Source organism: Protobothrops mucrosquamatus, unplaced genomic scaffold, assembly GCF_001527695.2.
Source record: "Protobothrops mucrosquamatus isolate PMUCROS unplaced genomic scaffold, P.Mucros_1.0 scaffold1406, whole genome shotgun sequence".
NCBI lineage: Eukaryota > Metazoa > Chordata > Lepidosauria > Squamata > Viperidae > Protobothrops > Protobothrops mucrosquamatus.
The window spans coordinates 520,229-544,422 of record NW_015387591.1 but is presented as its reverse complement, the minus strand read 5'-3'; the positions used below and the strand labels follow the sequence as shown (position 1 = coordinate 544,422).

The following is a 24,194-nucleotide window of genomic DNA, read 5'->3' as shown; positions in this document are numbered from 1 at the left end:
CGACGCGGCTCGTGAATAATTCATTTTCCTCACCGCTTTTACTATCCCGGCCAATCGGGAAGCAGCGAGCCTTGTTCTCGCTTCGTCTGCAACCAATAGAAAAGATCAAGGTCGGCCACGGAGGGGGTTGGAAATCACGGCGAGAGTGCCGAGTAGAAGACCACATTCGATCTGGTTTCTGAATGGCTTTTTGTAATGAGTCTTGGCCACGCCCCATATCCGCCGCGTTCTGGGCGTACCTTTTTCCGGTGGTGAAGACGGTGTAGCAGCAGCCGGGTACAAAGGGCCCTGGAACGCAGCCCGGGAGGCTCTTTAGTCAGTGAGGTCACTTACGGCTGATTCTAGAATGCGAGGATGCGTTCGCACGGCTGTGCTTTTTTTCGTTCGTTGCGAGCTTTGAACGAACTGCTAAAAGCAGACCTTGCATTTCTTTCCATCCAGATCTCCGGCTGCGGCTTTCAAGCGCAGGTGAAGTCGGGATGTATCCCGACTCGCAATTTGGAAGCAAGCATCCGTAGATTCCGGAGGCGAAAAATGCATTGCCTCTTGGCTTGTAAGTACGGTGGTAGCAAACGCGTGAAGTCGGGTTTTTATTCCTTGAAACTGACGGTTTTCATTCACATTCTCAATTTAGCTTTAGTTAAGCCCACCCATCTTTTGAGTTTTGGCTAATGTTCTGCCTCTCCCCGTCTGTGTAATTAAAGGCAATAAGTATTGATTTATTGAGCTCTTCCTGGCCACTCGTGGTAAGCACATCATGATAGAATTGATGGTCCTTAACGTTTCCTTGAATTAATGTGTCTATTTCCATTTACAAGCCATGGTTATTTTCCATATATGGCAAAATAGTGAGCTATGGCTATTAGCTTTTTACCCACATGTGTGTATGCCTATAGAAGAATGTATGGGATGAACATATATAATACTCCTACCTATTTTCCTGTGTGTGAAAATCCCATAGATGGGCTGGAAGAGAAAGGAGCTGGTCGCCCATCCAGCTTCCTTCCTAAGGAAGGCCTAAAGTTGTGGTTTGTAGGCCAGCTCTTTCAGCACTACATTAAACTGCTTCATCAATATTTCTGATTTTTAAAAGTATAGCTTTATCCAGTGAGAAGAAAGAACTAGATTGCTATGTTTAGGGCCAGGCTCCAAGTCTTCAAAAATGAAGACAGTATTCCTTTAAATCAGAGGTCCCCAACCTTTTGGGTACCAGGGACTGGTGCCATGGAGAAAGGTTTTTTCCGCAGACCAGAGGGGGTGCAATTTTCAATACTGCCAGCATCCCAAGGACGGAGCTTTGCTTGTTTGTGCGGACCGCTTGCTGGCATGCTGCGGACCGGTGCAGGTCCACGGACCGGGGGTTGGGGACCCCTGCTTTAAATCAATGCCTAGGAGTTGTGACTGTTTTTTTTTTTTTTAAAAAATGTGATTAGTAGTCATGCAGTAACATTCTGAATACTGTGTTCTATATTTTAAACAGTATTTTCTAATGTTACTATTTCTAGTTTTGCATTACAGTATGTAATCACACTCATTGTTCTCATTCCTTATGCGGAAATTTACAATACAAAGCAAACCATCCGGCACCTGACATAAAGTATTGCTGTTTATTTGTGTCAGAAGCATCACAATTAAAACAAGGCATACTATATGACATAAAATTTAAAATATAAAATACAAGATTAAAATATGTACAATTAAATAGATCTTGCCCAGAAACCAGCAATATTAATTGCATTCTGTCACACTGCCACGAGGTCCTCAAGTTAACAAGCTGGATTTGCTGATTTTTTTCAATTATGCAAAGCTAATCAGCCAATCACTATGCCCTAATGCCATAAAGACTAGAAGTTGAATTGTGCTCCATGAAGACACTAGAAATGCATGAAAAGAAAAATGAGCAAACATTTAGTATTTTGTAAACATTTAGTATCGGCTTAATATTAGTAGTGAGTTGAATTTAATCCCTGGGAATTGCCTGTCTTTTTCTTTTGCTGGTGGTTTTTCAACAAACATTTTTGCTTGATTAGAAAAGACTGAAACTGGCCCAAATTACTACCTCATTTACCTTTTTGTGACACTACAGTATGGAATATATGATTACGTAGTATCCAACTGGAAAGTCCAGCATTGCAAAATAAATTATTTTCTTGCTTTCATCAATATGTAGTTTTTGTGCTTCAAGGAATACAAACTGCCTCAGAGCAGTCATTCTGTCACCAAATTGACAATAACAAATTCAGATTTATAAGCCATCATGATGTAAGTAAATCCTGCTGGACTGGCTGCAACAAATTGCACAATATACAGGTAGTCTTCAAATTATAACAGTTTACTTGGTGACTATTCAAACTTACAGCAGCACTAAAAAAAGCGACTTAGGACCATTTTTAACCCTTATGACGGTTGCAGCAGCCTTATGGTCACATGATCAAAATTTGGACTCTTGGCAACTGGCTTGTATTTATGATGTTTGCACTGTCCTGAGGTCATGTGATCACTTTTGCGATCTTCTGACAAGCAAAATCAGTGGGGAAGCCAGATTCACTTAACAACCGTGTTACTAACTTAACAACTGCAGTGATGATTTGCTTAATAACTGTGGCAAGAAAGGTTGTAAAACGGGGCAAAATTTACTTAAAGCTGTTCCGCTTAACAAAGTTACAATGGCACTGAAAAAAGTGTTTTATGACCCATTTTTCACCCTTATGACCCTTGTAGCATCTCCATGGTCATGTGATCAAAATTCCCGCGCTTGGCAATGGGCCTGTGTTTATGAGAGTTTCGGGTTCCGGGCCAATGATCACCACTTCTAACCTAACCAGCTGGCTTCCAACAAGCCAAGTCAATGAAGAAAGCCAGATTCACTTAATGGCTGAACAACTGCAGTGATTCTCTTAACAACTGTGGCAAAGAAGATCACAAAATGGGGTAAAACTCACTTAACAACTGCTTTGCTTAGCAACAGAAATTTTGGGCTCAATTGTGGTTGTAAATCAAGGACTACCTGTATAAAGATAATTCTGCATTTTCTTACTCAGTTGTCAAGAAGCCAATCCCTGATCAACTCAAGATTATTTTTGAAAAGTAAGAAAGCATAAATATTCAAGCGCAAAAAAACAAGTTCTCTCTTTTTTTCATTATGTTATTCTGAAAACGAACTGCTAAATAAGGCTTTGGGGAACAATTCATAGGTAAAAATGACAATTTTGTCGGCAGCTCTCTACTCCTTGCATGGGAACAAGTCCTAGGTGATTAATAGGGCTGGAATTTTATAGATGCCTATGTGATTAAATAGATATAGGTAGCCCTCAAGGTACGATCATAATGTAGCCTGCCCAACAGTTATAACTCATGAAAGTTGTAAAGCAGGTCAGTCATGTGACTGACCTCACTTTATGACCTTTTTTGCAGTGGTTGTTAAACAAACACAGTGCTATGGGCAAGGTTGATTTTCAGAAAAACTTGTATCGATCAGCTGACTGGGCCCAGGTGCCAAGTGCCAAAAGTCTGATCGTGTGACTGCTGGGAAAGGGGTGACTATCAGAACTTTGAGTCTGGATTGTAAGTACTGCACCAAGTAAGTCCATCAGAACTTCCAACAGTCACTCAGCAACTGGTCATAACTTGAGGACTACCTGAATGTATAAAGCTATACCTACCTCAAGAGCTACAGACATTTGCTACATGTTAATCATCCTGTCCATTCTCCCTGTTGGTCTTTTTTTAGCACATCATGATCTCACCTCTAAAAATAAGTATCTCCAACTGGATGCTCTCCAAGCCATCTGGAAGGCAATAGGCTGAATAAATCTTCTATTACCTATCTTTTCAGTTTTAAAGTTCATACTCTCAGGATTCTGTATAGGTACTCCTCGACATACGACCACAAGTGAGCCCAAAATTTCTGTTGCTAAGTGAGACATTTGTTAAAGTGAGTTTTGTCCCATTTTACACCTCTTGTCATAGGTGTTAGGTGAATCAGTGTGGGTGTTAAGTTAGTAACATGGTTGTTAAGTAAATCTGGCTTCCCCATTGACGTTGCTTGTCACAAAGTCGCAAAGGGTGATTACATGACCCCAGGACACTGCAGCCATCATAAATGAGTCATTTGCCAAGCATCTGCCTTTTGATCACATGACCTTGAGGATGTCACAATGATTGTAAATGTGCAAAATGGTCATAAGTCACATTTTTCAATGTTATAACTTTGAATGGTCACTAAATGAATGTTGGTAAGTCGAGGACTACCTGTTTTGAATTAACTCATTGCCAAGATTCGCATGACTCATTGCAACTAACTATACTGGCTAGGTTTGTGCAATACAGTATCCTGAACAATCTAGCCAACCACATTTTAGTCTGGCATACCTCACCCTTGATGTCACAGCTATACAATCTTGCTCCTACTTATTATAGTTATATATGTCCCTACAAACACCAAAGCATCTTAGAACAGTTTAAACCAGTATTTTTCAACATTGGCAATTTGAAGAGTTGTGGATCTCAATTCTCAGGATTTCTCAACCAGCTTTGGTTGGTTTAAACTATAGCCAAGATGCCATTCAGCCACATGTAAGGATTTGATTTTTGCTAGCATTTGTCAAATTTATTTTACCTTTCATTCCACAGCCTTGACGCCATTTTTTATTCAGAGAGAAGAATCTATGGATTGGAATGCAAGGCTATGAAGAGTTTGTTCAGGAACCATTGCTCAGGAATCCAAAAGTCATTCTCTGCTTTTGTCTTGTGTTCTTTCATTAAGGCAGATATACACAAACACTGATTCAAGACCAAATACAACAGCAAGTTAGGCTGGAAAACAATTAACTGTAGAAAAAAGTATTGTATTCCTCTTCACATGTAAGTTAATTGGAGCGGAACAAAAAGGTTTCTAAGGCAGGCCTACAGCCTCCACCTCTTATAGGGCCCTATTCCTACGTAAAAATGAAAAGCTGATGCTAATCATTTGTGCTCTCTACTACTGGTGAATGCGCGCACACACAAAATCACAATGAATTGATACACTTCAAAATTTAACCACTATCTCTACAAATCAAGAGTACCCAAATATCTACTATATTATCTGCTAGCTCTAAGTAGGTATTCTCAAATCTGGAGCAACTCCACATGAAGGCAACCTAAATCCCATCTCCAGTCCACACCATCCAACTGAGGGGGTTTCTTGCAGAATGTCAGAGAGCAACTGTTTACGGAAGACAAGCCTTTAAATATTGGCTTCCACAAGACACGAGACGATGTCGGTGCAGATCCTTTTTATGTAGAAGCCAATCCGAGAGCTGTATGCACGATGGCTTTCTTCTAGTCATTCAAACTCATGCAAATGCATCAGGAGGCTCCTAACGCTTGATTGACATGGGGCCATTTTGTCTCTGACAAATATGCAGTGCTTATTATCATAACTATAGAAAATTTGTTACAATTGCTGACAGTAGCAATTATAAACCACCACCAAAGAAGAAAGTCTCAAGGTACATATGCCCTATATCAGTAATCCATGCTCTGATCACCACCCAACTGGATGACTATAATTTCAATTCTGCATGGAATTTCCTTTGAAGAAGACACAGCAGCTCTGGCTGGCACAGTATGCAGCAGATGGAGTCTTAGTGGGACAATTCCGGCAGTGTAGAATTATACCTATATTAAATTCATTGCATTGGTCACCAAGATTTCCAGTGAAATTCAAAGTACTGGTTGTTTTATTTAAAGACCTACACCAGGGCTTTTCAACCTTTTCACTCATTGTACCACTTTTAGGATATGGCAATATCCGAGTACCACCAGTTGCCTAGCAAGGTGTCAAAAACTTGATGACCCCCCCCAAAAGGAAAAAAGTGATAAAGTACAGGTAGTCCTCGACTTACAACAGTTCGCTTAGTGACTGTTTGAAGTTACAATGGCACTGAAAAAAGTGCCCCCCAACCCACAGCCGAGCAAGACACCTGTCTGCCCACCTGGCAGCGTTCTTCCTCCTGTCCGAGGTTTTCATTGTTGTGAGCATTTCTGTTGAGGATTGGCAGTGGGGGTGGGGGTGGGGTGTTTAGTTTTTATTCCCCCCATCTGCTGGGTGGTTGCAGCAGGTTTTGGTCACTTCACATGACCCTGGGACACTGTGACCGTCATAAATATGAATCAGTTGCCAAGCATCTGAATGTAAACCACAAGACCCTGGAGATGCTGCAGCATTCCAGCTGATCGGCGCTTCTTCTGGGCTCAGCAGAAGTGCCAGGATCAGCGCTGAGCTCCAGCTGGAGCCTGGCACTGATCCTGGCGCTTCCGCTGAGCCCTGACAGCCCCAAAGAAGCACCGATCAGCTGGAAAGTGGCACTGATCCTGGCACTTCCGCTGAGCCCTGACAGCCCTGCAGCTCCAGCCATCTCTCGCTCAGGCTTGTGCGGTGCTGCCACCGGTTCAGCTCATTCCCCTTCCACGCTACTTTTCTAGGATGTTCGCGTACCACCTGCCAGGTGCCAATGTACCACAGGTGGTACCCGTACCACTGGTTGAAAAGCCCTGACCTACACGACGGGTCGGCAACCCACGGCTCCAGAGCCGCATGTGGCTCTTTGAGCCTTCTTCTGCGGCTCCCAGCCTCCTCTGCCATTTGCAGAGAGAGAGACAGAGAGAGGCATTTGCGCTTCTCTCTCTCTCTCTCTCTCTCTCTGTGTGTGTGTGTGTGTGTGTATGTGTAAAAAAGAGTGGCCTCATGCTGTTCTCGGACAAGCTGACAAGCTTATTGGGCGGGGCTCCTGCTTTTGCGACGTCTCAGCAGGAAGCAAGAAGCAGGAGCTCTCTCTCTCTCACACACACACACATACACACACTGAGTGGGGGAAGAGGACTGGCAGACCAAGGGCAGGAGAGAGCCAGCCCAATAAGAATGTGTGTCACCTTGTCAGAGAACAGCGTGAAGCCAGCTTGCCAGGTGAGCAGATCGGAGAAAGGGAGAGAGACAAAGAGAGGGAGAAGGAGGGAGGGAGGGAGGGAACTCATGCACAGCAGCCTTTCTTTTTAATTAAACTCTTCAATCAAGCTCCCCCCCTCACGTGTGCATGCACATGCACACAAGTTTTGCGGCTCCCAGTGTTTTATCTGGGAAACGGGTCCAAGTGGCTTTTTGATTGCCGACCCCTGACCTACACTGCAGAACTTAGCTATATCTCACAACACCTTGCCAGAGCCAGTTCAGGTGTCTGGTCCAGAGGGTCTACTAAAACAAAGTACATGAGATACGATTCTTCTCTGATAACCCCCACCCTCTGAAAAATAGCCTCCTGCCCAGAAGAATGTGCAACTCCCGTTTTTCAGAAACAGCTCAAAGACGTGTTTCAATGAGTATTTGGTTCCAGTTGATTGTTAATAGTGCTAATATGAACAGTTTTGCTCTTTGGTGATGGGCATTTTTTAAAATGTTCATATTTGTTGCTTCTCTAGGACTCGGAGAGATTATAACCACCATAAATATTTACAAATGTATATTTCTATACATGTATTGCATACATCATTTTGCCAAGAAAGGATGTTACTGTACATGAAATCTTTTAATACAAATTTTATTGCTTTTGCTTCCAAACTGAAGTAATTGAAAACTCAAAACAATTTTTCTGCAATTTCTATGTAAAAATCCTCATTTTCGTAAACAAGAAAATATTCAGTGCAAGGTTCAACTGCCTTGGAATTTCATAGTAAGGAGAGAATGTCAGGATCTGCCGAAAAAAAATATAGCAGCCAAGAATGTAAAATAAACTTAGTGATATGAACCCTCTTAAATTGTATCTAGAAGAGATGCTAATAAGCAAAAGCAGTCCATGGACTTCCACTAACCAAATAATAAGTAAATTAGATAAATCTCTTAGAGCTGCAAATAGAAATTAAGTATTGATATAATTCCATTGATTCTGTACAAATTATGCATTCGGTAGCCTCCAAATTTTCTTGTAGAAAAAGTAACAAATGACCTACATATCCAGCTATTCTCATATGTTCCATGTTTGGGTCTGGAACTGAAGATTACTAAGAAAAATATTTATTTTCGTCTTTGCAATTTGGTGAATCATGAAAGTAGCTTCCAACTTTTAGATTCAGCTGATGCCAGAATATATTTTGGGACTCTGCCTAGGCTCAAATTCGTAAATTGTTCCAGAAAGATTGGCAGAAAGGTTAGCTTAGGTAATAGCAAACTAAAAACAGAGAATTTGTGGATTAAAAGAATAAAATAATTGTGTTTCTAATCAGAAGAGATTTTGTTGGAACAGTTGTTTTTTTTCTTTTTAGACTCTTGTTATATAGAATGTGTGTCCTCTCGCAACACAGTACTATTAGTCAGAACTCTGGATGATATCCTACTGAATAATTTCAAACCCTGAGTAATCTTTTGTTTCAACATACCCATTTATAAAACAGCTTTTCCAAATGATACCATCAGTATCAGGGATAAATATCAATTGGCAATTTGAACTCCTTAAAAGAAAAGAAAGAGAGGTTTCCATTGTCAACTAGAGCAAACACCACTGGAACATCTCCACTTTGATAAGATAATTGCTTGACAATCTTCAGAGATGGGACCTGCTCGTCAAAACTGAAAAAAGAAAAGAAAAGAAAAACAATCCAACTTTTTTTTCTATTTGATAATACATTTTAAAGCAGACATGTCAAACACAAGGCCCGGGGGCCGGATGTGGCCCGCGAAGTGGTTTCATGTGGCCCGCAAAGCCATCCTGGAAACAGTGAGGGAACAGCCCCTGCTGCCTTGGCCCTGGCCCAGGCCAGCTGGGAGCCAATGTATAATTTTGTGGTGGTCATCTTGGCATTTGCCCCGGTCCCACCCCCTTCTGCCAGAGACCCTCAGATGTCCCACTCCTGCCCAGTCCCCCACAGGCACCCTTGACGCGAATGATGTAGAACTGGCCAACCCACCCAGTAGGCCACACCCACCCCATCCACGCCCACCCAGTAGGCTGCACCCACTCTGGCCACACCCACCCAAGGACAACCGCAATGCTGATGCAGCCCTCAATGAAATTGAATTTGACACCCCTGTTTTAAAGAGTCACAGCATAAAAAGTATTACTGTATCTGGGGAGAACACTGTTGTTCCAATGAAACAGAGATCTATTTATTTTTTTAAAAAAGAGTTTCAGGTTCCCCATGGTGAGAGCAAGAGCTACAATAACAGCCAGTACTTAGGTCCAATAAGTTTCAGGATGGATTGGGATCCGAAATCCTAAATCTGTTTGGGCAGCCATACAACTACCTCAATAGGCGTGCCACACACAGGACAACTGCTACCTCTCTTCCCATCAATCCAAACAGGACAAGCCATGTAAACACATGAGCAAAATCTATAACAGATTTAGATTAGATTATAAGCACGTAGTACCTTTGAACATACATCCGGACATAAGGCTTCCCAGGATCATTCTTTTTAAAAGTTGAAGCTCCATCAGCAGGATACACATCAAAATCTATTTTTAGCTCTGATGAATCATTCTGTAATCTGTGGAGGTTAATCATTAGTTTAAAAACTCAGATGTTCTTTGATATACCAAAGGAGGAGAAAGAAAAAAAAAAGTTCAGGTATAGCAATTCCGAGCAGGAATTATAACGAGCATTCTCCCTATACTTTTAGCAACCGCGGGAGTCTCAAAACAGTTAATGCTGAAAATTGGTGGCACAACATCTCACTATTTAAGCCAGAAAGCACATGAAAACTATAGCATAGGTCAGGCATGTCAAACTTGCGACGTCACGTGATGTCGTGCGACGTATCGGAGCTTTTTCTCCATTGCTGGCAATGGGGTGGGTGCGGTTTTGGGATGATGTGTCCAGCCCGCGGGCTGGCAGTTTGACACCCCTGGCATAGGTTGTATGCTGGTTTTTTCATACATACTTTTCATACTTCATAAGAAATCCTTACCAGAACTTCCCCAAATAATTCAGCTTTCCATTACTGGGGTCAACCCTGTAAAAATCCTTTTGTTAGGACTGGGTTGGATGAAAACGCTTGCTCCTTGAGGGTAGTTTGATGGTGAATTGGTTCATTCCTTTGCTGTGTATACTTTCAGTTGTATTTGCTTTGTTTTGAACAGTTATTTACCAGATGTTTTACCCTATGACGCAAGCTGTCTAAAGTCACTTACTGGGGCAGCATATAAATTCACAATAATAAACAAATTGCCACAGCTGTCAGATTCCTCAAAATGTTGCTTTAAGACCTCATCCATTAAAACATGACCCCTGAAGGCAGTTGGATGATCCATACTGAACACGAACATGTTGGCAAAGAAAAGAAAGTAGCAGGATGGCATATCTGACTGACATTTTAAAATGGTTTCTGAAGAGTGGAATTATATAGCAAGCAGTGGAGCAGATGGTGGAAAAAATTATATCCCTTCTCCACAAACACTCAATGTTTGCAATACAGAGGATCCCATGAGCTTGTTGTAATGTCCCAAAAAACCCCCAACCAGATAGCAATTGTACACTGAATGACTAATGTAACATGATCTTCAACTTCACTTCCCAGGCATGTAATTACAGTAAAGACCAAACTGCTTCCTTAAACTGGAAAGCATTTGCATTAAGAGAAAGACCAAAACTCAGTGAGATAACATTTTAAGATTCCAGGTACTGTATCTCTATCACTTATAGCCTAAGGGCAAGAGGATTTCCTAGAAACTATTATATGCTGAAAAAAATTAAAGCAAGACTTCCTCAATTTCATATTCTTCTTATTTGCTTGGGGACAATGGCAATTCTGCTCCAACGTATCTGGAGAATGCAAAGTCTGGACAGCAAAGTATGCATATTTGAATCTGATACTTATTTACTTTTATCGGCATTTAGTTAAAAGTACTGCAATTTAACAATTAACACTTTAGAAGACAAGGTACATTTAACCAGTGGAACAACCTGCCTCCAGAAGTGGTGAATGCTCCAACACTGGAAGTTTTTAAGAAGAGACTGGACAGCCATTTGTCCGAAATGGTATAGGGTTTCCTGCCTGAGCAGGGGGTTGGACTAGATGACCTCCAAGGTCCCTTCCAACTTTATTATTATTATTATTGTTGTTGTTGTTGTTATTGTTGTTGTTGTTATTGTGGTGCACTGGATGAAACACTTTCAAAATTGGTTGGCATTGTTGGGTCACTTGCACTGCCCAGAGGCATAGGGGACTTAAGGTTAAGTGCTGGCCTTTCAAGTAACGCTTCTGACATGCAGTACAATTTGTATAGTGCTATGCATGCTGGGAAAATGACTTGGAAGAAGTCCTTTGGATCACACATGAACACAGCACATTGCTGCTACTCATTAAAGCAGCTGGATTCTTCGGGATCCTGTGCAACCCTGAAAAATGCTGCTTTAATGAATAGCAGAGAGATGTCACACTCATATAGGGGCAGAACCACTATTTCCAGAACATTTTCTTAGGGTAAACAGCCCTAACGATTAGTAATGCTTTGAAGTCAACATCCCAGGTATATACTATATGAGAAGAGCCTATGAGCCTCCAGAAGTTGTTAAGCCTGAACTGCCAGAGCTCTAGCTAACAGGGTGTTATAGAGGGCTACAGGTTCTGCATCCTGCTCAATATGACTGTGGCTCATACCTGCAATTACTGGGAGAGATTAAAAGCATTTAGCTCATTTTCTGGTTTGATACTTACTGAAATGCTTCCTCCAATAAGTGTGAGGGTTGGAAAACACTGATCTGTTGAAGGATGTCAGCTAGAGGGAAGGAGAGAGAAGAAGTTTGGATTAGGGTCTTCATAAAACATGCCTCTGCCACCAAGCCAGCTATTCTGGCATTCGGAAATACCCATCACCTTCAACAAGGGCATGTGCCTCCTTCTTCAGAGAACAAAGCAGACCTTTCTCTCTTTTTCAGAAGCCACGCTACCTGTGGAAAGTCCTTGGCTTGGTTTCAAAAGTGGGGTGACTGTCTCCAGGCAGAGATCTTCCCGACCACTCCTCTCTCTCAGAAGTGCCTTGTACTCTTGCCAGGTGGTGCAATGCCGGACTTCGGCATCCTCATTGACACTGATTTTGTATCTGCTCTCCCACTTCAGCTGCTCCTGTTCCTTGCGAGTCAACCTCTCCTGTTTCTGGTTGAGCCGCCTGCGCCAACAGCTTGCATCGACTGCCCGTGCTGTCACGTTCTCTGGGAGGAGCCTCTTATCAGGATCTGGCAGGAAGACCTGAGGGCAATCAGCACCCATGTTAGGAAAATCAATGGAGGTGAAATTCCACCTGGATGCAGAGATATCGCTATGGCTTTCCCCAAAGGTCTTCCTGCATGTCTCTTTGTAGTCTTGAGCACAGGTGGGCAATTCACTGCATTCGCTTGGGACACTTGAAGACGGGACTAGTTCAATATTTGCAGGTTTTGGATCCGGTGTCTCTATTGTTGGTTTCGGTGAGCCATCTGATGCAGTGGAACTGGAACTAGCATGATGGATCTTGGCCTTTTTAGGTGACGGTTCTTGGGGTTTCGCGGATAGCTTGGCTTTCTTCTCTTGCAATCTTGTAAAACAGAAGATGATAAAACTATGGGCACAGATTATCTTTTACTATCACAGCATTATTCAAACATACTATTCATAAACTGTCTTTCATCCAAAAGGATGCAAGTAATTACACCGCATTGACTTTTAATCATTTTTTTTCAACCAATAATTCAGTCCATTCAAAAACCTCTAGACATTTAAAATACTCAAGCAACTCCTTAGTTGCTGGATCAAACTGGGGGTTTAAAGGGACAGGTTTTGTTTGATCATTGTGAACCAATGAGAGGCAACATACAAGTTTAATAAAGTATTAATAGTTAAATTTCTTAACACTTTAGTAAACTAGCTACATATCAGTTGAATTCTGAACCATTGAAGTGTCTTAACTATTTTTGAGGACAGCCCTATGATATTAAACATTCCTAGAGCATAAATTCACCATAGCAAGGCTATCCCTGTTCAGGAAACAGTGTTGCTATGTGCCAGAAAAAAACTGCTAAGTGTTGATCTGAACCTTATTGAAATTTTGGATTAAAGGGTATCTAACGCTCTGTGCCTGCTTCTTCAGTGGGTGTGCGATCTCATCCAGAATACATCAAGCACCAAATTTTTAAACCTGGAAACCACCTGTTTACAATAAAGTTTCCATCTTCTTGAGACTTTAACTTACTTGTCCTCATTTATCCCACTGCCAAATTCAGTAATTTAGCATCTCCAGGCCCTCACTTGATTAAGATAACCCAGAGAAACAAAACTTGGTGTTCCCCACATAATGATGATCTTACTTCAAAGTCCTGAAGATGACTGCCCTCAAAATGACTGCTGACCTCATATGTGCTTAAAATGGCAACACAATGATCCCACCAGCGTGTCACCGCAACAGTTACTCCTTATCCCTTTTTTTTTTTAAAGTGAGCAAGTCACACTGGTGTGTCTTGTAATGCATTCTTCTTACTAACTGTAGCTGATCTTTCTTTTTTAAAAAATCAGGGATCAGGAATCTATGATCCTCGGGTACTCCCACTACAGGTAGTCCTTGACGTACGACTGTAATGGAGCCTCCCCATCAGCCTATTTAGGACTAACTTGGGATAGTCCTAAATAGGCTCACCTACGTGACTGACCAAATTTTGTGATCTTTTTTTTTCTCCAGTGGTCATTAAGTGAATCTGGAGTTGTTAAGTGAATCGATGGTTCACTATGGGCATGGTTTTGCCAAAAAAACAAAAATAAATGCCAGTTCTTGGCAAAAACATTGTAGAATGCCATCATGTGACCACAGAATGTTGCAAACATCATGAATCTGGACCAGCTGATACAAGAACCTGAAGCATGGTCATGTGATCACAGGAGGGGCACAATTTTGGGAACTTCAGATTGAGGACAAAAGTACCCCCAAGAGGTCCATCATAACCTCAAATGGTTTCTAAGCAATGGGTTGTAAGTTGAGGACTATCTTTGTTGGGAGCACCTATACATCACACTATCGGCCATGTTCACTGGGGTTGCTATAAATTATGTTCAGCAGTAACTGGAGAGCTACTGGCTATCTAGTTTAAAGTAAAACTTTCTTTTCATTAGAGCAAGCGACAAAGGTGAAGACAAGAACAAAAACAGATGCATTTCTCAGTGCTTAATTCCATGCACACCTGGGGCTAGCTTGTCAAGGCCATCACTCCCACTGCCCACATTCGCCACTATTGCAAACCACATGCTTTTACCCGGGGCTGGAGCATTTCCTTTTGTGGCTTCCTCTCTCCCTGCTTTGGTAGTGGCTATCCAGATTCAGCTGCCTTTCGTAGGGTGTTGGAACGGTGCTGTAAAAGAGAGATTCCCCACCCACCCAAAAAAGAGTGATAGATCAAAACAATCGGTTCAGGGACAGAGACAAGTCGCATTAGAAAAGCAGAGAAGCAAAAGGCTGAAAGACAAAATGCAATCATCTCAAGAAGTAGGGATATTGAGAGGGGAGGAGAGGGAGCAACCATGCAAAAGTTAAAGAGATGCATAATGGACAGACTGCCAGGAGAGAGAGAAAACGGTTGTCAAACAATTACCTGGAATGGAATCTCAAAACGATGTAACCCAGTCGCTTCAAGTGGCTATATACCTTACAATAGGGATGAAATGTAAGGAGTTCACATGAGAAAGGACATGGACTCTACATTCTTTAGAGATTCAATTATCAAACTCTTTTTTAAAAAATCTGAACTATGTGTGAATGAAAGTCACCTCCTATTGGCAGGTGGTTCACACATACATTGACTACCATGTATACATTCAGGAGGATCTCCAGTTTTTAACAAGGTATACCTATAGCAGTGGTGGCGAACCTTTTAGAGACCGAGTGCCCAAAAACTGGCCCCACCCCCACTCCATCCCCTGCCCTGCCCCTGCTCCGCCCCCACCCCGTCCCCCACCCCACTTGCCCACAGGGCCACTCACTGCCTCCAGGGCCTGCTGCAGATTGCCCAGGCAGCCCAGCAGCGCCATGGCAGCCACACCCTCTGCCCGCACCCCGCAGCATCAACTGTGCGCGATGGGGCGTGAGGGCAGAGTCTTGTCTATGCTATCTGGCTGCCATGTCCTGTGCTGTGCTGCTCCGTGTGGGCCACGCTTGGGGGCGACTCTCCTCCAGGGGGGCTGCTGGAGAGGAGGGGGTCATGGGGGGAGGCGAGGCTGGGGCAACGGCACGTGTGCCCACAGAGAGGGCTCCGAGTGCCGCCTCTGGCACGCGTGCCATAGGTTCGCCATCACTGACCTATAGCAAAAAGGCATTTAAGTAGCCATTCGTCATGCAAACAAAACTTTGAATACATTAAAGTCAACTATACAAAATCAATTTAACAATTTAACTTGCAGCCTTCACAAATCACCCAAAAATTAAGGCTGCAATTTCCACACCAGAAGGCAGCTGTGGCAAACTATTTCCATAAGGCTGCCAAGTAAACATGAATGTATCCATGTAGTTACTAGGAGTTGAGCCCCATTCCAGGGAAACTTTACTTTTTAACTTTCCAAGTAAACATATAGGATTACAATGCAAAAGCGACGGGGCCTCAAAGCAACAATATGATACTAGGGTGGTCAACACGCTGCATCATTTCTAAAATCTAACAGTGATCGCTCTTTTCAATAGAGCACAACAAACATTGTGTGTTTTTTTTTCATCTAGAGAAGATCACAATAATTTTAACTAAGGACATTTTGACAACCTAGGTCTCTAAGAATTCTAATCAACATAGAAGAAGTCTCCGCTGAATAAGCTTAAGAGCATCATAGAAATGTTTCACTGATATATGCTATTTTTAAAAAAAAAACAAGCCACCCCTTAAAAATAAGAGATTATATGATAATGAGATATTACAACAGCGTAATTTAGCATTTGCATAGATGGAGGCATGAAAAATTATTAACAAGTTATGTTTTAAATTATTAATAAGTTAAACGGACTGTTTTTCATTTAACCATCAAGCCCATTGGCAAGCTGACAAAGCTAAGGAGAGTTGTCTGAATTCTGCACCTTGGGCCTAATACTGTATTTGCTCAGGCCATACAGCAATATCTAGACTGTATTGCAACTTGAAGTATTTAAGCAAGTGCCCATTATTGATGTTTCCGAGGTAGGACTAGAAACAGGTTTTTTTTAACGAGTACACTGATTCCTCTTTTCGGTCTACTCCACTTTTTAGGGAATACCATCAAAATATCCTACTGCAGTGTGGTATTATCCTTGTGAAAATAAAGCTGAAGCAGCAGCATTTATCTTCTCTAACTCAGCTACTGAAGTTTAGGCTCACTACTAAAGCATTGTATAAGCAGTTAACCTCAAACTTCAGTGGAATATCCTCACATGCCCTTTCATGTCAACTGAACTGTACAATTAATTGTGATCATATAATTACAGCAGTATTGCCTGCTTTGAAATTCAATGCTTCTTTTAAATTGCCAAATTTTACTTCTGTAGATGCTGAATTCCAAATTTTGAAATGCACCTGGTATTTTAGTAGGCTGATCGACTTTGGAGACAGCAGATTCTCATATGCTTCCTGGATTGACAAAGGCAGGTCTTTGTAGAACAACTGAAGGGATCCCTGTAAGAAAAGAAAAAATCTTAATGTTCAGGAATTATGCAAACCGACCATTGTGGTGACAGGCTCCCTGGGGTCTGAAGAGCTGCACCAACTTGCCCATTTTGCCAAAGGGGGAATTTTGTGTCAATTGGATGTCTGTAGAGATACTTGTGTTACAATGGTCATTGGGGCCAGAATTTCTGTCACTAAGTGATACAATTATAAAGTATGATGTATTGTGACAGCATCGCTTAGCGATGGTAATCCCAGCAGTCCCCATTTCTGTTGTTAAATGAGGATTGTGGATTAAGGAAGGACCTTACGTGATCACAACTTGTGACTTTCTGCCAGCTTCCATCAAACAAAGTCAATGAGGAACCAAGTAGGAAGTTGCAATTCTTGGTCATGACAAGCCTTTCCTTAGGTGGCTTGCAAGCCATGTAGCAAGCAGATGTGTGAGTCTGTAGCCCAGTGGTTCTCAACCTGTGGGTCGGGACCCCATTTGGGGTCGATCGACCATTTCACGGGGGTCGCCAAGCAAGGCTGTCCGCCATTTTTTTGTCCGCCATTTTTTTTGTCCGCCATTTTTTTCCCCTTTTCCGGCGGATGCCTTACCTCTCTTGGGCTGGGCCAGCTGGTGGTTGGCCTGCTCCGTCTCTGCCGCTTGCCAGCTACGCCTCGGCCGGCGCAGGGGGCGGAACCACGCATGTGCGGCGCTCCCGGGCAGGGAAAGTCCTCGACTTACGACCGGTTGGGTAGTCCTTGACTTACGACCGGTTTAGTCCTCGACTTACGACCGGTTTAGTCCTCGACTTACGACAGGTTTAGTCCTCGACTTACGACCGGTTGGGGTCGCGGCATTAAAAAGGTTGAGAACCACTGCTGTAGCCTGACACAAATAAGGCCCAGTCGGGGGGGTGGGGGCGGTTGCAGTGCAAGCATGGCTGAGGGGATGGGGTGGAAGCATGTCTTCTCAGGAGAAAAAGCGATGGGGACAAGAACAACTTGCGACCCTACCCTGGCTTCCAAATTGATTTTGGTTGTGGGAAGCCAGCAGGCCGGGTTGTAAATAGTGATTACATGACCATTGGATGTTGCAACCATAATAAATGTGAGTCAGTTATCAAGTGCCTCAGTCATGATCATGTGACCACGGCGGTGCTAATACAGCCACAACTTTGAGGATTGGTTTTAAGTACCACTTGTTCAGTACTTTGAACAACTGCTGAATGAGTGGGTTGCTAACTTGTAATCTCAAGATACAAGAATTGGTTTGACAGTACAATATGGCTTACAGAATGATCACACAGAATGATCAGACAGACCCACAGAATAAAACAACAACTGCAATGAGAATACTGGAGCAGTTTTGACGATACTGAATTCCAAGAACTGTACACTGGTATTTATAAACTCATGTACATCTGTATGTTTCAAATGCTTTCTGCTTTCTGCAGAATCAACTAATAGTGCAATATCAGGGAGTGGGAGATGGGAACATTTCCTGCAAGTCTGCTCATCCCAAAATACATGTTCATAGGAAGGGTCTGAAATGAAGATGTGGCATTTATTCAGAAGATCTTCTGTGTAATCCCGACAGGATCCTCAATCCTATGGGGATTGCAATCACTTTTAATAATGTGGTTACACTCTCTTTTCAGATGTTCCCATTAGTATGAGGTTAAGACAGAGAGCTAACTCCCCTAAGCATATTTCTTCCTTAACTCCTGAAAAAGTATTATATGGCTTGCCACCTAATCCTGTTAACTTTCTTAATTTATGTGATTATTCTATGGCAAAATTTAGTACTGTCTGTCAAGACAACGGAACAGGGGAGAGGCTTAGCTACACAAAACTGCTTCATAAGCTTGTGGATGTGATTTACTCACACATTCCAGGAGATACAAGGCTTCTTCTGGAAGCAGGCACTGCTTTCCATGCTGTGTGAAACCCATGGTATGCCAGAATTTCCCCTGATGGCAACAACAAACAATGTTAATTTAGGAGATCAATCCCAACCCCTATTAACATTTCAAAAAGAACAACATAAGCCCAGGATTGTTGGGAGTGTTCTAGGAGCCTTTCACTTCATGATTCAGTCAGAGCGTCTCCATCTGAATTAAGACTGTATTGAAGAAAAGAATTTCATCCTTGTGCCAAAGGATTAAATTACAATTAGGAAACATAAAATCCCAGAATCTTTGGGATCTCAATGCACCCGATTGTGTGCGTCCATAGGGGGTTAGCCTAATGTCCAGTTCTCTCAAGTCAGAGCTTGAATTATTAGAGGTGAGACAATAAGAAGTATTCAATATCCTTGTCTTTCAAAACAGCTGTCTTTTAGACCACTATGGGGGACAGGAAAGAAATCAACAGTAAGACTTAACAGATTTCATTTGCTCATCCCATATCTTCACCCACATATCACCTTCCAAGAATCATAGCTGGTTCCAATACAAAACAGCGCAAGACAAATTTTGCAGATACAGTTTTTATTTTGAGCAATTTGATGAGAGAGGACACGCATTATTCAGTGGCAATGTCATCCTATGAAAACTGAAATCAACCCTACTATATCTGGCTCTGATCTGAAAAAAAAAAGTCCCTGGCTACTGGTATGTGCTGCTCTGACACAGAAGCTGGTAACAGTAAGTTATTTAAGAGAGAAGGAATGACATCACGTAAAAGATAGTAAAACTTACTGCAGGGGATTTCAGTTCCACAATACCTTCCTGGGGGTTCCACTCAGCCTTCACCAAACTTCCCCTATAAAGGAAATTTAAAAAGAAGAGTCTCTATTTGTTTAAGCACAAGATTTACCGTACATCTTCTTAAAATAGGTCCAGAGCAGCTCCAGAATTAGTATGCATAAACACAAAGCAGATTATATATAGAATATATATATATATATATTATATAGAGTCAAGATCACGTGAAGTATTATTACCGCTTTATAAAACCCTAGTAAGACCACACCTGGAATACTGCAGCCAATTTTGGTCACCATATCACAAAAATGATGTTTGGAGTTTGAAAAAAAAATCACAGAAAAGCAACTAAGATGATCAGAGGCCTGGAGACTAAAAGATATGAAGAACGGCTATGGGATTTGGGTTTGGCTAGTCTAAAGAAAAGAAGAAATAGGGGAGACATGATAGCAGTGTTCCAGTATCTGAGGGGCTGCCACAAGGCAGAGGGGGTCACGTTATTCACCAGAGCACCAGAGGGAAGGATGAGAAACAATGGTTGGAAACTGATCAAAGAGAGAAGCAACCTGGAATTAAGGAGAAATTTCCTGACAGTGAGGACAATCAACCAGTGGAACAACTTACCCCCAGAAATCGTGAAGATTTTTAAGAAGAGATTAGATATTCACCTGTCTGTGATGGTATAGGTTCTCCTGCTTGAGCAGGGGGCTGGACTAGAAGACCTCCAAGGTTCTGTTCTGTTCTGTTCTGTTCTGTTCTGTTCTACTCTACTCTACTCTACTCTACTCTACTCTACTCTACTCTACTCTACTCTACTCTACTCTACTCTTGAACCTTTCCCCAAAAAATCCATTTCCTACCAGCACAGAACAGCTAATAGAGAAGACACAGATCTAGGAGGAAATAATTTACGGCATAGAGCACTTACTCTTGCCTCTAGGATTTTAAATAAGTTAACTTATTATGAGAGTGAAGTTGGGGGTTGCTTTCTGTGCTTTGGAAAAGCAGCTGCAGCCAGGCAGAAATGCTTCCCACCCCCACATCCCTCATACCGTCATACTTTCACTTTACTCACAAGCATCTAAGCCAGTGTTGCAGCTGCCTGTGATAATTGAGCCTCTCCCTGGTGTTTTCAAGGATGTGCTGACGTCCAGAGGCAGCATCACTCCACCTCAGGGCCTTGGCTTACAAAAGCAAATGCTAAGACAGAGTGGAGAGGGGTATAAGAGGAAAGGTGATAGCAAATGGCTATAGAGGGGAAATGATGGCATGAGATTGGCTGCTATTAGGAGCTGGCAAGAGGATTTTCATTCAACTGCCAACAACCACAAGCTACTGTATATCCTGGTGGGAGTCCTGCTTACAGCTTTGCCTGGAGCTTGGCAGCAACTAGAAAAGGAGTAACCACACTGAAACAGCACCCCATCCCAACCAGTGCAAGAACTTTTGGAAAAAGACAAAGGTTGTATGCTACTTTATAGACTTGGAAACTTTTTTTAAAAAAAACCTGAGTGTTAAAAGACTCAGTATAGAGTATTAAAAACATGTAGCCACAGCAACCTGCAAGTCCTAGATGGGTAGAGCTGACCCAGAAGAGTAGCTTGTTGTTTGGGAAGGTCTGTGTTGAAATAAAGCATCGTGTGTAGGTTTGCTATGCAGTGATGTGTCCATTCCTTGGAAAACAAAAAACCCTCACCCCAATTTCATTATGAAATAGACTGTCGGAAAACCTTACAAAAGGGGTCCATGGCCCCTTATATGACATTGGTTTACTTTGAGGTAGATATCGTGAAACAGAGAAGCATCTTCCCATATATCTGATCGGCAGGTTTCCCAAGCAATGACATTTTCACAAGAGGCTTTTTGCAAATATCTGTAACTAGATTCATAACAAGAAAAGTGGCCTCTCAGACAAACCCTAGGCACTTGGGATTTTTAAAGGAAAAACTTCCTCTTCCCTGTTTTTATGTAGATCAACAAAACAACAAAAGCAATCAGTGCCATTTTCAATTTAAAAACCTGGCTGAAATATATCCAGACTCTAGATCAAGGGTCCCCAACCCCCGGGCCGTGGACCAGCACCATGCCAGAAACCGGGCCACACAAACAAGCAAAGCCCCATCCATGGGATGCAGGTAGTACATGAAACCACACCCCCTCCAGGCCACAGAAAAACCTCTCTCCACAGAACCGGTCCCTGGTGCCCAAAAGATTGGGGACCTCTGCTCTAGATGTACCTGAAATTGTGAAACAACCACCTTTTCAGTTATTTAGCTAAGAACTGTGTATTTGAGAACTGTCTGAAACACTCCAGTTTGCTGGATCAAGAAATGTTGTTCCCTTTTCTGTTAACAGTTCTTTGTGTAAAACTGGTAAAGCTAAAAACATACTACACAAAACATTTTAAATTGTTAGTTGAGTACTTTAATTGTAGGCATAATTCATACGTACAACCGCACAACACGTTCCTCCTCCAAAAGTTGCCAGTGTTCTTTCTGACATTGGCGCAGCTTTGATTCTTGTTCTTCTGCTCCATCGGGAATGAAATCTTTCTGACCAAGTGAGCGCTGGGGGATCTTGTGATCACGTGTTCGAGCTGCCAGCAGTTCTGCTGGGCTTCATGGGGGGAGGAATTGGGGGAGAGAGAAGATAAGAATAATCACTTAAATATTCAATTTCTCCATGATGGATTCCTCCAAATACGGTGGCAGATCAGACCACGAGTCTATTTAGCCAGCACTATTTCCTATCAATAGCCAATTCCAGCAACTGCTATGACCCACTTCCTTTTATTCTTCCTAAATATCCTACCGTTCAACTTCCCCAAATTAACCCCAGGTTTCAGTATGAAGATGATTTATTTTTACATTGTTAAGTGTACAACCAGTGTTTCTCTATCTTGGCAACTTTGAAACATGCGGACTTCAACTCCCAGAATTCCCCAGTTGCCATACTTAAAGTTGCGAAGGTGGAAAAATGCTGGCATATACACTTCTAATCTTTTCTCTAAATTAAAAGCTTAAAACTTGCATCTTTTTAAGGAGAATCACCATCGGCTCCTACACCAGTCTGCATGTGTACCCTTTTTGCCAAAATGCCCACCCTACATGGCTCTTTTACTCATTTTTGTGAAATCCCTTTGGAATTCCTCAAACTCTTTTTTTACAGGTAGTCCTCAACTTACAGCCACAATTGAGCCCAAAATTTGTTGTTAAGTGAGAAATTTGTTGAGTGAGTTTTGCCCCATGTTACGACTTTATTTGCCAAATATGTTAAGTGAATCACTGCGGTTGTTAAATTAGTAACATGGTTGTGAAGTGAATCTGGCTTCCCCATTGACTTAGCTTGTCAGAAAGTCGCCAAAGGGGATCGCATGATTCCAGGATCCTGCAACCATCATAAATGTGAGTTAGTTGTTAAGGAACCGAATGTAAATCATGTGACCATGGGGATGTTACAATGGTTGTGTGAAAAATGGCCATAAGCCACTTTTCAGTGCCATTCTAACTTTGAATGGTCACTAAACGATCTGTTGTAAGTCAAGGACTACCTGTATTTAACTTTCTTAATAGTCATTTACTTTTTAAAATAATTTTAGTTTAATTCATTTCACTACAAGCCAGAGAGACACAAGTGATCATGAAATAAATTCAGGTTTGTTGTGACGCTCTCATTTCTTTCCATTTTTAGCATGTATACTCTTAACACGCGCGTACACACCGACGTTGTGCTTTGCTCTTTGGCTCCTGAAATTACCTGTTTAATCTGCCTACCTCGATCTCTCTCTGCCTGCAAATATATTATCCTCTTCCTCATCAATCCCTACAAGAGAAGCACGCCCGTGAAGGCCAGACAATTGTAATTACTCGAAAAAAGTGATTTCTACTAAGGAACGAGAGCTACACAATTTGTTTCTGGGGCGGAACCAGCTGAGCAAACCGAACTGGGTGCGCGCGACCCACTAAAAAAGCAGTTGGCGAGTTTGTAGGTCCGCGTTGTGTCGTGAGAACGCAGCCTCTGTTTCCTCCCTGCCTGGCTGAAACCACTGGTCCTGCATCGCGTGTGCAAGCAGGCTTCCCGGAGCCAAATTCCCGACTTGTGGGCGTCAGAACGGCCTGGGGGCGCTGCCGACCCGGAGCCTTACATGGCAAAGGCGCCGGAGGGAGAAGTGAACGCCCGGCCTTCCAACACTTCCGGCCTTCTCTCCAGCCACCCATCCCCCCCCCCGGGGAGGGAGGCGGCTCCTTTAAACTCCCGCATACCCCACGCCGTTCTTCCCTCCCTTGCAGACACCTGAGTAAGCGACGTCCGGCCGGAGATTCTTCTTCGGCCTCCATGGTTTTAGGTGGCAGTCGAATCCACTGCTTCGAACTTCCGCTGTCGCCCGCCTTGCCTGCTGGGTCCTAGTGCCGCATGAATCAGGCTTCCGAGCCCGCGGCTCAGAATGGCCGAGCGTTCGGCGCGGTTGAAAGCAATTCGTCGTCTCGGAGAAGGATGCCGACCGGACGCTATCAGCGGGATAACTACGTTTTTTAATTCTGTTTCAGATGGAATTCCCGTCCGTCCGTCCGTCCAGCCAAACGTTAAGTACAGAATAGTTGCGGCGCATAAAGGAAGTGTCATCACACAGATGTGGAGGAGCTGGGTATGTCTTAAGTCTAGTGAAAAGGACTAGGGGTGACATGATAGCAGTGTCCCAATATTTGAGAAGCTGCCGCAAAGAAGAGGGGCTCAACCTATTCTCCAAAGCATCTGCAGTGTTTCTCAACCTTGACCGTTTTAAGGCACGTGGACTTCAACTCCCAGAATTCCACAGCCAGCAATGCTGGCTGTGGAATTCTGGGAGTTGAAGTCCACATGCCTTAAAATGGTCAAGGTTGAGAA

The 24,194-nt window shown here is 42.7% G+C and overlaps 1 protein-coding gene across 2 annotated transcripts; it reads right to left on the bottom strand.

Moving 5' to 3' along the window:
- Positions 1–7,543: 7,543 nt before the first annotated feature.
- TSEN54 (tRNA splicing endonuclease subunit 54) lies at positions 7,544–23,680 on the bottom strand. Of its 2 annotated transcripts, XM_015821836.1 has the most exons (12): positions 23,604–23,680; positions 21,762–21,926; positions 19,305–19,368; positions 18,492–18,575; positions 16,525–16,623; positions 14,587–14,639; positions 14,251–14,346; positions 11,923–12,545; positions 11,690–11,750; positions 9,404–9,520; positions 8,413–8,602; positions 7,544–7,730 (listed from the first exon to the last, which is right to left on the bottom strand). In XM_015821836.1, the coding sequence occupies exons 1-11, from the start codon at positions 23,645–23,647 to the stop codon at positions 8,452–8,454; spliced, it is 1,557 nt and encodes a 518-aa protein (XP_015677322.1). In that variant the 5' UTR covers positions 23,648–23,680; the 3' UTR covers positions 7,544–7,730; positions 8,413–8,451. The 2 variants fall into 2 exon arrangements, with proteins under 2 accessions (XP_015677322.1, XP_015677320.1); XM_015821834.1 differs by having other exon boundaries at positions 7,544–8,602.
- Positions 23,681–24,194: the final 514 nt, after the last annotated feature.

Excerpts from the sequence above, each read along its gene's own strand:
- TSEN54 (XM_015821834.1), bottom strand. The coding sequence starts at position 23,647 with ATGGAGGCCGAAGAAGAATCTCCGGCCGGACGTCGCTTACTCAG. Across the intron at positions 16,624-18,491 it reads CCTTGTATCTCCTGGAATGT|GGATCCCTTCAGTTGTTCTA; the intron begins GTGAGTAAATCA and ends CTTTTCTTACAG. Across the intron at positions 14,640-16,524 it reads TCAGCCTACTAAAATACCAG|GTATATAGCCACTTGAAGCG; the intron begins GTGCATTTCAAA and ends CCCTATTGTAAG.